The sequence below is a fragment of the Panthera tigris genome, chromosome B1 (assembly GCF_018350195.1).
Source record: "Panthera tigris isolate Pti1 chromosome B1, P.tigris_Pti1_mat1.1, whole genome shotgun sequence".
Lineage (NCBI taxonomy): Eukaryota > Metazoa > Chordata > Mammalia > Carnivora > Felidae > Panthera > Panthera tigris.
In genome coordinates, this window is record NC_056663.1 from 202,087,423 (window position 1) to 202,102,283 (window position 14,861).

Here is a 14,861-nt window from a genome sequence, read left to right on the forward strand (position 1 = left end):
GTGAGGTGAGATCATGACCCCAGCTGAAGTTGGACGCTTAACCGGCTGAGCCACCCAGGTGCCCCAAAAAGTAAAATTCTTAAATCTGACCAAGAGTATCTACAAAAATACTACAGCAAATTTCGTACTTAAAGGTGGTATGTTAAAAGGCTACCCCTGAGCTACTGACTGAGCCACCCAGGTGCCCCCATAAAGAACTTTTAAAGCTTAACAGTATGAAAAGAAACAACCCAATTTTTTCAATGGACAAAAGACCTGAACAGACACCTCATAACAAAAATACGCAAATGGGAAATGAGCATAACAAGAGATGGTCAACACCGTATGTCACTAGGGAACTGCAAAGTAAAACAACACTAAGACTCCACTGCACACCTTTAGAACCGCCAAATCCAGGACTCTGACCCCACCACATGCTGACCAGGACGCAGAGCGACAGGCGCTCCCGGTCACAGCTGGTGGGAACGCAGGATCACAGGTGCGGCCGCTCTGGGAGATGGTTTGTCAGTTTCTTACAAAACTAAACATCCTCTTACTGTCTGATTCAGAAATCACACTCCTTGGTATATGCTCAACGGTGTTGAAAACTTCCGTCCACACGAAAACTTGCATGTGGATGTGTAGAGCAGGTTTATTCCTAATTCCCCAAACTTGGAAGCAACCAAGATGTCCTTAGCAGGCGATGGACAAATAAACTCTGGTCCGTCCAGACCGTGGAATATTATTCAGCAGTAAAGAGACATGAGCCCTCAAGCGTAGACCTGGAGAAACCTTAAATGTGTATTACTAAGTGAAAGAAGCCAGTCTGCAAAGACTACACACTACATGACTCCAAGTCTATGACTTTCTGGAAAAGGCAAAACGGCAGAGTGAGTAGAGATGGGTGGTTGCCAAGCTTGGAAGGACGGTAGGAGGGCTGGATATGTGATACACAGGGGACGTTCAGGTTGTGAGACTACTCAGTGTGATACAGTAAGGGTAGACCTATGTCATCACACCTTTGTCAAGACCCACACAATGTGCAACCCAGAGAACGAGCCTTAAAGTAAACCATGGATTTTTGTTAATAATAATGTACTGGTATTGGTTCGATTTTAACAGTGTATCAGACAGTAATGTAAAATGCAAATAATAGGGGAAATTAGATTTCTAAATACCAGCAACAAGCAAATAGAAGTTTTAAAAACAATACCATTAAAGAACATCAAATAGCAAAAATGTGTACGACCCTTACGGTGAAAACCACAACGCGATACTGAAAAAGGATACCCCGATATGTACAACTAGACCCCACTGGAATGTCCGGAACTTCTGCCTCCAACCAACAAGGGGTAACTGATGCAACACTTGCTCTTCAATCAGAAATAATTTAAAAATGGCCCCAATACACTGTTTGGCACTGGGTCTACGGTAGCCAGGGATGGTGCTTCCCGACAGGAGAGAAACAAGAAAGCTGGGTCCTACCGTCCTCCCTGACCAGGAGCCGCTTCCGGATCCCAGCACTGCAAGAAGGAGCCTACACAGAACAGGTGGTGTTGCTAAGAAGACAGATTAGAACTGAGGGAAGACAGGTCAGCTCAAATTTGTGGGGGAAAGTCCTGGAGAGGAGGGAGTGATGCACAGAAAGAACTACAAACATCTCCGTGGAGTTTCACTGAGTCCACTTAAAAGTAGTACAAACAGGGGCGCCTGGGTGGCTCAGTCGGTTAAGCGTCCGACTTCGGCTCAGGTCACGATCTCGCGGTCTGTGAGTTCGAGCCCCGGGTCGGGCTCTGGGCCGATGGCTCAGAGCCTGGAGCCTGCTTCCGATTCTGTGTCTCCCTCTCTCTCTGTCCCTTCCCCGTTCATGCTCTGTCTCTCTGTGTCTCAAAAATAAATAAACATTAAAAAAAAAAAGTAATACAAACAAATGACTTCTGAATAACGAATGTACTCACATGGTGCTACAACGAACAGAATCACAAAATAATGTGGAGAGAAATTAAACGAGCCCCAAATATACGGGATTATATACTATTTTCTTAAATGGAATGATTTAATATTGTTAAGATGTCAGTTCTCCACAAAGTTTCTATAGATCCAATACCATTCCAATAAGAATCCCAGCATGTTGTGGGTTCTTTTGCAGAAACTGAATTACATACTGAAAAATATAAAAGGGCATTAGTGTCAGTGGAAACCCTGCTCCCCCTAGGCTATCTGCACTCTTAACAGTTTCTTATGAGTCTTCTTTTGTGTTTCTTCAGGTCCGTACGTATAAAGCAAATACAAATACACATTACTTCTCCTCTCGTTTTACACAAAAGGCAGCACACTCTATGCTGTTCTTGACCTCACTTCTTTCCAGGGAATGTTGTATCTTGGAGATCACTTCCCGTTTCCACACAGAGTACATCCTCTGTTTTCAAAGCCACTTTCACGCCCCGCTGGTCAGCAGCACAGCACAGTGAACCGCGGGTTAAGGGCCAGAAGGCATTTCCCAGTGCAGCCATCACCCCGAGAACTGAGGAGGGGCACCTGCTGATGACAATGAGCCGGTCCAGAAGGGCCATTCCCCACCTGTGCTCACAGGGTCCCCAACCAGCCACCTGCGCTCCTGCTCTGTGAAAGAAGCCTAAGGCAAGGGCAGCAGGTCAGTATTTAGGAGGGCAAAGATATACCCCTCCAAGGGAAAAAGCAAGATATGGGCAGAGGAAAATGTTCTTACTTTTGAATTTATTTTAATATGCTTCTAGAACTCAATTATTAACAGAAAATTATGACCATCTCTGCTTCTTGCCTAAATACGGGGGAATGACAATGTTATTATCTCTATTAGATTTTGAAAAGAACATGTACCAATGAGTTTCTCTTTCTGGTGTTGTTTCTGTTCTGCGATAAGAGGCTAAGTGCACATTAACTCTCTGTAGCCAGGTCCCTCCTAACAAAGCCTTATGCGTTAGACGTGAAAAGCTCACTCACTTACCAATGTCATCGAGGAGGATATTCTCAGGCTTTAAGTCTCTACAAAGGAAGGGACAACAACAAAAAGCTCAGTTATTCATAAGGCGACACTGTGACTCCTCAGCACCCAGCAGAAATGACCACAGATGTCTCTACTCTGAGCAGCAGCAAGAACGGGAGATGACAAGACCACCCTCTGTGGGTCAGCTCATGAGCCCTTCACGCGGTCGCCGGGAAGGACGAGGACCCCACAGAGGCTTCATCTTGGCAAACACCATGCATGTGCCAGCGGTGTGCGAACCGCTCTGCACAGGCCCGCGGATCTAACGGAAGGTCAGTAAGGAATTAGTCCATAATAAACTTGGCTGTTTCTCTCATCATTAACGTACTTTTTAAAATGTCAACAAGTGAAAATCCCCCGTATCGGAAGAACTCAGCTCTGGGGGTCAGACAGGCACCGTCTGCCACTTCTCCGCTGCGTGGCCTTAACCGCCCTAGGCCTCCGTGTCCTCCCCTCACAGCGCCATCCACACCCACCCGCTTCCCGGCAAGGCAGGGTTGGGGAGCTCAGGCCTTGCAGCGGGAAGCAGGTAAGCAACAGCAGTGACTGTTATTGGCAGTTCATTGTGAAGGGGAGGTGGGGAATACCACAAACTTTGAATAAATATAGATCACGAAAGACTAAGATATCTTAAAAGTAATATGTCAAGCTGCTGCTTGTTTGTTTCTTCCCTTAGAGAGAAAAATTTTTTTTCTTTTTTTTTTTAAATTTTTTAATTTTTTTTAAAATTTATGTTTGACAGAGAGAGAAGGAGCAACAGAGCATGAATAAGGCAGGGGCAGAGAGAGGGAGACACAGAATCGGAAGCAGGCTCCAGGCTGTGAGCTGTCAGCACAGAGCCCGATGTGGGGCTCAAACTCACAGACCAAGAGATCATGATCTGAGCCGAAGTCAGGTGCTCAACCAACTGAGCCACCCAGGAGCCCCCAAAATTTTATTTTTCAAAGGATTTGCATTTAACTCTGATTTCCAGTATGGCCCTATCACAACACTGTGTTGTCGTCCCCTGAGCATCACCCCTGATCTGTGGCCAAATGACTAGAACCTACAGAGGAGGCAGAAGCAGCAGGACAGATGGACAGACAGTAAGCTAGTGAGAGCAACGGTGGCTGGAAGCGGCTGGCCTCCAGAACGCTCTGTAGAGAGAGGCCCCGCAGAACCAGGAGCTGCTGAAGTGAGAGCACTGCCCACAAGGCCCACAGGCCGCACTTCCTGTAAAGCCTGCTCAGGCCAACTCCCACAGCCCTGGGAAAGGAGAGGTTACCTGGTTCCAAGCCCAGGGAGAGAAGAAGCTGCAGAGAAACATTTCCTGTAGCAACACCCACGCCACTGTGGTAACGGTCTCCCTGGGGACAGAGACCAGTGGCAGAGGCGTGGGGGCCTTCTGTGTTTGCATTTTCTTTTCTTTTTTTATTTAAAAAAAACTTTTTTTAATGTTTATTTATTTCTGAGATAGGGAGAGACAGAGCATGAGTGGGGGAGGGGCAGAGGGGAAGGAAGACACAGAATCGGAAGCAGGCTCCAGGCTCCGGGCTGTCAGCACAGAGCCCGACACGGGGCTCGAACTCACAGACCACGAGATCTGACCTGAGCTGAAGTCAGACGTTCAACTGACTGAGCCACCCAGGCGCCCCTTCTTCTCTTTTTTTAAAAATTTATTTACTTAGGGGCACCTGGGTGGCTCAGTCGGGTAAGCGTAGAGCCCAACATGGGGCTCAAACTCAAGAACTGTGAGATTGTGACCTGAGCTGAAATCAAGAGTCCGACGCTTAAACTACTGAGCCCCCCAGGCGCCCCCGTGTTTGCCTTTTCTAGCCCCATGCATATGCTCTTGCATTATCTGGGCGGAATGATGAACATTTTTGTTTTTTCCTTTATTCTTTTCTGTTTAAAAAAAAAATCCTAATAAATGTTATTTTTAAGAAAAGAAGTCTTCCTTGACACGACACTTCCACAGCCTCCTTGTTAACGTAAATTTACACTCATCACCGCCACAATACCTGCCCACCCAAATTACTAGAACCTCCTCTGGGGACTTCCCAAGCCTCACTGCGCCCTGCAGAACTGGTCACAATACAAGCTGGGGCCCCGCCTGAGACCTCCCGACCCGACCCCACGGCACAGCTCAGCAGCGCACACTCGGGGCCACCGTGCACAGCCAGTCCGCTCGCTCCGAAAGGAAGTGTGCTGTATCCGTCTCCCAAAGGAGTTAACAGTAGAGGCGGCCTTCGGGTCAGCTCACTACCCACACACACCACGACTGTGCTTACCCACGGCACAGGCACCACCTCCTGTCGGGGCCACAAGATCTGTGAAGTAGCTGTGGGCAGAATGTGAGTCTCGAGGACGAGCGAAGCACAGGTGTCACAGGGACGCTCAAGGACAAGCTGGAACAGGCCCCAGACCACCCGCTTCTCCCGCACACACCCGCTGTAAGCTGCGCGCAGATGAGCAGTCCGCTGCCACACTTTAGGCCACAACGTGTTGTTTCTCCCACCTTGCTCCAAAAACAATTTCTCCAGGCTTTTAGTCAACTTAATGGCTGTCTTCACGCATCTCCAAGTTGGGGCACGGGGTGTGGAGGACACTGGACACTGAGCACTGCCTCATCACTGGCCACTCACTCGGCCTCCAGGACTTGGCTTCCTCACCTGCCCAGGGAGGGGTTTCCTAGTGATCTTTTCAGCTGCTTTTGGAGCCAGGAACACACGCTGACGTCAGCATGTACAGGAGGGTCCAAGGCTGAGGTTAAAAACAAGTGAGGTCGTCTTCTTACATTTGTACAACCCCCTCCCCCCCCCCCCCCCCACACACACACAGCCTGCTGACTTGGGTATAACTTGCATATAATTCGCTGTGCTCCCAGCCATTTAAGAGTGATCTTACACCTCCATGCTCTGGGGCCAGAAACTCATTTTCTGGCTTTATGTCCATCCTCTTCTTGTTAAAGACATTTTTGCCATCTGGATCACATTTCTCAGCCTGTTACTGAGGCGTAAGTCGATTTCTGGAGGCTGAGGCTTGAACGGCTCATCCGGTGACTTCCTCCCTTGTCCACATCCCAGTGCCCTGCTTTCCCCCGATGACCCTCTGTCTTCCTGGTGGAAGACACCTCACTCCCTGCCAGGTCCTGCCACGTAGCCGGCCTCTCCTGGGGAGTGAGGCCGTGGGTGAGCGATCTGCTGGGCACACTGTGAGAGTCAGGGGAAGAGAATGGCAAGGGCTGGCCCGGCCACAGGTGAGGGTTTCCTAAACCCTGGCAACGCTGGATCTTCAGTACAGTCTAAACAGACGTTGGTCTTGGGAAACAGCTCCACCCCCATCAGAAGGCATCAGAAGCAATGTTCTCCATCAGGGAAGGGGGAGAGTAAGGAAACAAAGGCAAAAATAACTTTGGCTCGTTCCCTAGAGTTCCCTTAAATGTTCTTCAAGGTAATGGGGCTCATGAGCTTCAGGGCAACATTCTAAGGTCCGTCCCCATCCCCTGTCATGCCACCATGCCCCCCACTTCAGAAAAGCTCACCTGTCCAAGACAGCCTCCAGAGAATGGATCTGTTTAGTTGCTATTGTCGTTAGAGACAGACACTGCTATGAGGCAGAAATGTCCAATCTGGAAGGATGTGGGTCACATGCAGGTTAATAGTTCTTTTAAACATTAAGATCTGCCATTCTCACTTCAAATTAACTTCCATGTTTCAAAACCAACGGAAACAAGAGATTATCCTTTGAAGCGCTTCTTGTAAATGGTAGTTATATCTCTATTTATGTGTGTATTTGCACACTACCCTTCTAGCCTCTTGGTTATAAGCTTCCTGAGCACAAGGACTTCAAAATCCAATCTGTTCCCCGGAGTGTGCTTCTAGCATGCAACTAAGAAGTGTGTGTGCATCTGGGACTCAATATACATTTCTGGAATGACTGAATGATCCTTCCTGCTACTGAAAAATCTAACGTGACAGCAATAATCTGTACTAATGGCCTGTATGGGCCAATTCACTACTGGAAAAGTGTAGGTCCAAACTCTTTCCTTCCCACCATTACTCTCCTGCACACCAACTGCCTTCTCCTTACGGTGAATAATATCATCTGCTTTTCAATCCACAACTCATTCACTAGAAAAAGAAATCCAATGCACAACTAAACATCCGTTTCCCTTAACAATTTCTAACTACCGCATTCCAGACAGGTGGAAATTTCATCTTGCTTAATTAAGGCAGAGTCAACTTTCTTGAGAAATGTAACAAAACAACAAAACAGGTTAAGATTCAGGTTTTCCCTCCTGTTATGGGAAAGAGTGAGGCACAAAGGATAGAACACAAGGCCTGGATCAGTATCCATCATTCACAGAGAAGGTGACGAGAGACAATCTCTCTTCATCTGTAAATAGACATGATCCCTTGAAACTGTTGAGACGGTAAATTACAGTGTATGCCAAAGGGCTCTGAAAATGCTGTGTGTTGTACAAATAAGTGTTATTAGTATATATCTTGACCATCTTTTGTTATTCATTTCATAGGGAGTGGTTTTCTTTAAAAACAGTGATACTTGGAAACAAAGTGAAAGGGCATGTACTGCAAGTTTAACTTGTTAAACTTGTTTATTATAAAATAAAACTGTAGAAATCATCCTGATTTAGTAACTACTTTTAGTTTTGTGAGGATTAGTAAAGGAAACGTGGTTTACAATGAAATCTTGCCATTTGCAATGACGTGGATGGAACCAGAGGGTATTGTGCTAAGCGAAATTGGTCGGTCAGAGAAAGACAAATATATGACTTCACTCATATGAGGACTTTAAGATACAAAACAGATGAACATAAGGGAAGGGAAGCAAAACTAATATAAAAACAGGGAGAGGGACAAAACAGAAGACACTCTTAAATATAGAGAAGAAACAAAGGGTTGCTGGAGGGGATGCGGGAGGGGGGATGGGCTAATGGGTAAGGGAAACTAAGGAATCTACTCCTGAAATCATTGTTGCATTATATGCTAACTAATTTGGATGTAAATTTAAAAAAAAATTAAAAATAAAATTAAAAAAAAAAAGAGGGGTGCCTGGGTGGCTCAGTCGGTTGAGCGTCCGACTTCGGCTCAGGTCATGATCTCGCGGTCCGTGAGCTCGAGCCCCGCATCGGGCTCTGGGCTGACAGCTCAGAGCCTGGAGTCTGTTTCGGATTCTGTGTCTCCCTCTCTCTCTGCCCCTCCCCGATTCATGCTCTGTCTCTCTCTGCCTCAAAAATAAATAAACATTTAAAAAAAAAAAACTTAAAAAAAAAACAAGTGAAACCGCTATGTTATATGGTAGTTTTAGTTTTAATATTTTGAGGCACCTCCGCACTGTTTTCCATAGTGGCAAAATTGAAAACATTTTAAAAAGGTAACTCATTAAAATGTTCATAGCCTTTTGCCATCTTCACCTGCATACAGACTATACATTGTTATGTAAAATAATTCTTGTAATTTAAAAGAAATTACACTACCCAAACAATAGCAAGCAGAATGTGCCATCCCCAGAGAGGCTGAAGAACACAGAGAAGGTTGTTCTCTGTATCCAGCTGCTAGTAGGCTGGTCTCGGGAAAAGCTTTTACATGGAAAGAAAGCATAGCTGGTCCTTGAATAACATGGGTCCCCTTACACATGGGTTTTCTTACAGTCTGGTTCTCCTCATGATTTTCTTACTAACATTTCCTTTTCTCTAGCTTGCTTTTCTGTAAGCAAATAAGGTAGAATACACATAACATACAAAATATATGTTAATCGACAGTTTATGTCATCAGTAAGGCTTCCAGTCAAGCGTAAATTATGAGTAGGTTAAGTCTGGGGAGAGTCAAAAGTCTTCTGTGGATTTTTGACTGCAAGGGAGTCAATGCCCCAACCTCCAGGCTGCTCAAGGGTCAAGCACACTACCCAGAAACCCAAGTGCTGTTTAATAAGGAATTGGTTATGCCTGCACGTTAGTATTCAGGACCCATGGAGTCTGTTCCTAGCTAAAAGCACTTTAGTTCATCTGATTTTGTAGAAACTATGTTCTTAAGTTAACTTTTAAAGGACGTTCAAAACCCCGAAGGCCCGCAGTCCCCTTCACATGTCTGCATAATGAACAGGCAAAAAAGTCGCACGAGAGTTTGCGAGTGAAAGTTCTCAGCTGGACTTAAAACGCACGCACACACAAATACCTTTATTGTTGTTCTGGTTTTTTGTTTAATTTTTTTAACCTTTATTCATCTTTGAGAGACAGAGACAGAGCATGTCCGGAGGGAGGGGCAGAGAGAGAGGGAGACAGAGAATCCGAAGCGGGCTCCAGGCTCCGAGCTGTCCGCACAGAGCCTGACGCGGGGCCGAACTCACAAACCGCAAGGATCGTGACCTGAGCCGAAGTCGAAAGCTCAACCGACTGAGCCACCCAGGTGCCCCTATCGTTGTTTTGTTTTAAACGGTTGATTTCTTAACTGAAGATAAGGCTGCACACTCAAAAGCATCACATATCTCTCAAGATTACATCTACACTTTCATTCACCTGCTTTTTGTCATTGAACAGTCTAGACAAAGCCATGTTATACGTAGAGGAATCTAAAGGTACGACACAACTACACGGGAAAACCACACAACCGTGCTACTCACACCTGCTGTCCGCCTCCCGAGTGCTGTGCGGCAGCCCAGCCCCAGGGGTGCTCCTGGGCCACACTGAGTCTGGCGCTTCTTTTGTGGCTTGTTGTTACGCTGTTTCAGGCATTTTATGGGAACAAAAAGCAGAGGACTACAGACAAAAAAGATGAAATACTCCAGGAAAATTACATCTGCAATAAAAGACCCCAACGATGCTCTGGCACTTTAGCAACTTCTTAACCTTTTCCAAAAAAATAACAGATACAAACAGGCACAGCCTAGGGCCTGGCAGGCAACAGAAAGCCAACATGTTTTTTGTTTGAGACAGAGAGGGAGCAAGTGAGCAAGGGGCAGAGAGAGAGAGAGAGAGAATCCCAGGAGGGGCAGAGGAAGAGAGAGAGGGGAGAGAGAAGCAGGACTCACCCAAAGTGAGGCTCGAGCTCACCTGATGTGGGACTCAAACTCGTGAACCGTGAGATCATGACCTGAGCCAAAGTCAGATGCTTAACGCCTGAGCTCCCCAGGCACCCCAAAAGTCAGCATGTTTGCTTCTCCCTTCCTCCTCTCTTTAGGACTGCTCTGGTTTCCATGGACTCCTCTGCCCACTTTCTCCAGAATGCAAACACAATGCTCATCTCCCCTGGAAGAACGACCCCTTCTCCCTCTGCCCAGATCTTAGCCATCTACCCAAGCTGCCTGGTGAGTCCCAGCCCCTCTGGGAAGCCTTCCCCGACTTAAAGCACTTCTGGTAGAGAGAATCCCGGGAGCCCATTAGGCTGCAGCATCCGTCCTGCTACTTCCAGTTTGGTGAGAGGCATGCGGAAGGCCTGGCACCCTCGGGGGAAGCTCCTGCGGAGGAGGGTGAGGTGGCCCCCAGGCTCTCAATTCTGACCGCTAACATGCTATACCCTAAGGCTGGTCTAAAACCCAACCTGAGTGCCTCCTCTCTTCTGACCTTAGACTTGAAATAGTAAAGCATTTTTATTTGTACTGTCCCTCTGCAAAAAGGAAGGTCATCTTTCTGCCACCTGGTCTGATCAAGGTTGTCAAGAGGCAATCTCTGACAACAAGAAGTAGGCCACAAAAACCTTTCTTTTGAAGAATGCAAGCAGTGCTTTACAGGTCCTTAGCTTAAAAGAGGAGGGGAAGGTACCAGCAGAGGCCGAATGCCATCAGTCATTCATTCAGCAAACACTTAGTGGGCACCTCCCGATGGCAGGTGTTGTGGACACAGCAGAGGAGGAGACAGGTATTCCAGTTCCCAGGCAGTGCCGGCCAACCCATGCCTTTCACCTGCTCTGTCGGAGGGCAAGGGGAAGCCTGAGGTGGAAGGTTGCGTTCATAGGAAGGTTCGTTTCTAGCCAATCCAGTAATGTACACCTCAGAGGCACGGCAGTTTGGCCCCAGACCACCACAATCAAGGGACTATCACAATAAAACAAGTCAAATGAATGTTTTGGTTTCCCAGGGCACATAACACTTATGTCTACACTGTACTATAATCTATTAAATGTGCAACAGTGTTATGTCTAAAAAAAACAATGAATCCCTCAATTTAAAAAATACTTTATTGCTAACCATCATCCGAGCTTTCAGCGAGCTGCAACCTTTCTGCTGGTGGAGGGTCTTGCCTTGACGCAGACTGCTGCTGACTGATCAGGGTCCTGGTTGCTGAAGGCTGGGGTGTCTGTGGCAGTTCCTCAAAACAAGAGAATGAATTTGCCGCCTCTTCCTTTCCCAAATGATCTCTCTGTGGCACGAGATGCTGTCTGACAGCATTCTACCCACAGTACAACGTCTTTCAAAATTGGAGTCAGTCCCTTCAAACCCTGCCGCTCTTTATGAACTAAGTTTATGCCATATTCTAAATCCTTGTTGTCGTTCCAACCGTCTTCACGGCATCTTCACCAGGAGAAGAATCCATCTCAAGAAACCACTTTCTTTGCTCCTCCGTAGGACGCACTCCTCATCCGTTCAAGTTTTATCCTGAGATCGCAGCCATTCAGCCCCTGATCGTAGTTCTCTTGCTGTTTCCACCCCATCTGCAGTGACTTCGCCACGGAGTCTTGAACCCCTCAAAGTCCTGCATGAGGGCTGGAACCCGCTTCTCCCAAACTCCTGTTAATATTGATATTTTGACCTCTTCCCATGAGCCACGGCAAGAAACGTTTTCGTAAGGACATCCAGAATGGTGAATCGTTTCCAGAAGATTTTCAATTTACGCTGCATCAGAAGAGTCACCATTTACGGCGTCTACAGCCTTATATTTTTTAAGATATGTGTTTCTTTTTTTTTTTTTTTTTAACGTTTATTTATTTTTGGGACACAGAGAGACAGAGCATGAACGGGGGAGGGGCAGAGAGAGAGGGAGACACAGAATCGGAAGCAAGCTCCAGGCTCTGAGCCATCAGCCCAGAGCCCGATGCGGGGCTCGAACTCACTGACCGCGAGATCGTGACCGGAGCTGAAGTCGGACGCTTAACCGACGGAGCCACCCAGGCGCCCCAAGATATGTGTTTCTTAAGTAGTAAGACGAAAAAGTCAAAGTTAAAAATTACTCCTTGCTCCATGGGCTGCAGAATGGATGTCGTATCAGCAGGCATGAAAACAACATTAACCTTGCTATACATCACCAGAGCTCTTGGGTGACTGGGTACAACGTCAATGAGCAGTATTACTTTGAGAGGAATCTTTTTTTCTGAACTGTAGGTCTGAACAGTCGGCTTAAGATATTTGGTAAACCATGTCGTAAACAGATATGCTGTCATCCAGGCTTTGTTGTTCCATCTGTAGAGCGCAGGCAGAGTTCCATCTGTAGAGCGCAGCACAGTTCTTCGGGGCCAAATTCTCAGGGGCAGGGGGAGGGGACACTGCCATCCTAACTCTGGGACAATGAGCAGCAGTGTCTCAGAGTGAAGGAAGAAGGGCCACAGTGAAAAAAAGCGTCCGACAAGCAGACCACATGTGCAAAGGTATGAAGCCCTGAGGACGCTTGAGAAGAGTGTGAGCTGCAAATATGTGCCCAGCACCAAGGCAGGGAGTCCCCATTCGGGGAGCAGCAGGACACTGGGTTGGAGCAGTCAGTGAGGAGTGGCATCACACAGGCGTCACACAGGGTCAGGGGAGCCAGGCCCACAGGGGTCCAAGCTAGGGACAGCATGACAGGATCAGATCCCCATCACAGGAAGGCCTGTCACTGGTCTCACGGAGGAGGCACTGGGGCAAGACTGGCATTAGGGAGACCATTCAAGTGTCTGCCTGCCAGGTAACCTACGGAAGACCCAAACTAAGCCGGTGACCCTAAAGAATGATCTGGGAAACATTCAGGGGTGATTTCACGACCAACTGTATGGGGAAGATGAAGGCAGGGGATACACAGAGCCCTTGGGAATTTCAGGAAAAGGGCACGGTGAGAAACTCCTGTAGGGAATGGTCTCCACATAGAGGTGCACCGCCACACAGAGGCGAAGGGACGGGCTGTGCAGGGAGGGGTAGAGAAGGGTGTCAGAGCACGTGAGCTCCACACCTAAAGGTGGAAGGAAGGACTGCTTTCCCTAAAACTAAATATTCGATCATACTAATTTAATTCTACCTATTAAATTAAACTTAATTTTCTTTACTGAATTCTAAGGCACAAGATATTAAAATATTGAGGCATTTAATTGTACGCTATTTTGTGGGAACATAGTCTACAACCTTAAATAGAGCTCTCAAGATGCCTAAGAATCTGGGAAATGGGCTCTTCTTACATGAGCAAAACTGCCTACATTTCATCAACGTAACAAATAAAACCAACCTACTAGAGATGGAAGAGAACTGAAAAGAAAACCAAGGCCCCCCACCGACTGACCCCATTTCCTGCGGTGTGAGTGACCACACCCTACAAATGGCCACCAAGGGGCCCCGTAGCCCTTGTGCCCAGGCTCGTGAGGGGTCAGCAGTAGCCGGGTGGGAGTCTTGGGCTCTCAGGCCCAGGAGTTCGCTCTGTTCTTACCTGTACACAATTCTTTCTTTCTGTAAGTCCTCCAAGCCACAGCACAGTTCGGCCGCATAGAAGATCGCTCTCTGCTCATCAAAGCCAGGGCTGCCCAGGTTGTAAATGTGATACTTTAAGTCCCCTCCATTCATAATGGTCAGCACCAAGTACAAGGAGTCTTTGGTCTCATAAGTATAAGACAAACTAACCTAAGGACAACAGCAACATAAAAAACAAAGCACAAAAACCTGCGCATTCATTGGTGATTTACTCTATTTGCTAACATTATTCAAATAACCCATGTTAGATTTATAATTAGAAAACCCAAATACTATATGCTTCAGGAAAATGCCTATCATGCATCTGGCGCTTCTCAGGCATGTACCTATCAAAGACTTTACAACAGTTCTGTACTGCAAGGACAGAACCTTCTGTGGCTAAGTGGGTAGGTGGCAAAACTTCAAAGACACTTGGGACTATGATTTATCAAAGCTATGCTCTCTAATCATTGAGCACTGATAGTCCATACTTGTAGAACACCCACGTTTAGCATACAAGTTTAAGACACTCTCCACAGTAGTGCAAGAGGGGTCTTGCTGCTGCACATCCTTCCAACATTTTGTGCCGTCAGTCAATGCTGGTGGAGGCATAGTTGTCTCTTACTGTGGTTTTAATGTGCATTTCTCTGTGCATACAAATAAAGGAGACACTTCTCATAGTTTTTCATATACTTATCCATTTGCAGCCTCTTGTGTGAAGTACCTGTCCAAGTGTTTTGCCCACTTCTCTGTTGGTATGTAGGTCAATTTGCGTGCACGCGCGCGCGCACACACACACACACACACACACACACACACACACCCTGCTGGGATTTTGATTAGGACTGCATTTAATTCATTTAATCTATATATCAATTTGGGAGAAGCAATATCTTTATATGTTGATTCATATGAATGTTCTGATCCATGAACATTGTTTGGTCTTCTTCAATTTCTTGTAATAGCATTTCTAGCTCTCAGTTTAGAGGTCTTGCATATTTTCATTAAATTTTTGCCTAGATTTTGATATTTATTGATGCTATTATAAATGGTATCAATTAAATTTTTTTTATTTTCTAACTATTTGTGGTTGGCTAGATACACAATAAGTTATATAGAAAGTGTTCGGCTTTCATCATACATAATCATATCGTGGGCCAGTCAGGGTGGGCAGTGGGAAGCAGGAGGAAATGAGTGACAGGTACAGGTCAGGTTCCACTGATCAACTGTAAGCAGG

The 14,861-nt window shown here is 46.6% G+C and overlaps 1 protein-coding gene across 1 annotated transcript in view; it reads right to left on the reverse strand.

Moving 5' to 3' along the window:
• The window catches only part of GRK4 (G protein-coupled receptor kinase 4), a 96,352-nt gene that overhangs the window by 18,371 nt on the left and 63,120 nt on the right, over nt 1–14,861 (reverse strand). The window contains exons 9-10 of the mRNA XM_042985077.1: nt 13,605–13,795; nt 2,966–3,003 (exon numbers count right to left, since the gene is read on the reverse strand). Coding sequence (XP_042841011.1) covers nt 2,966–3,003; nt 13,605–13,795 — 229 coding nt within the window. The remainder of the gene's footprint in view (nt 1–2,965; nt 3,004–13,604; nt 13,796–14,861) is intronic.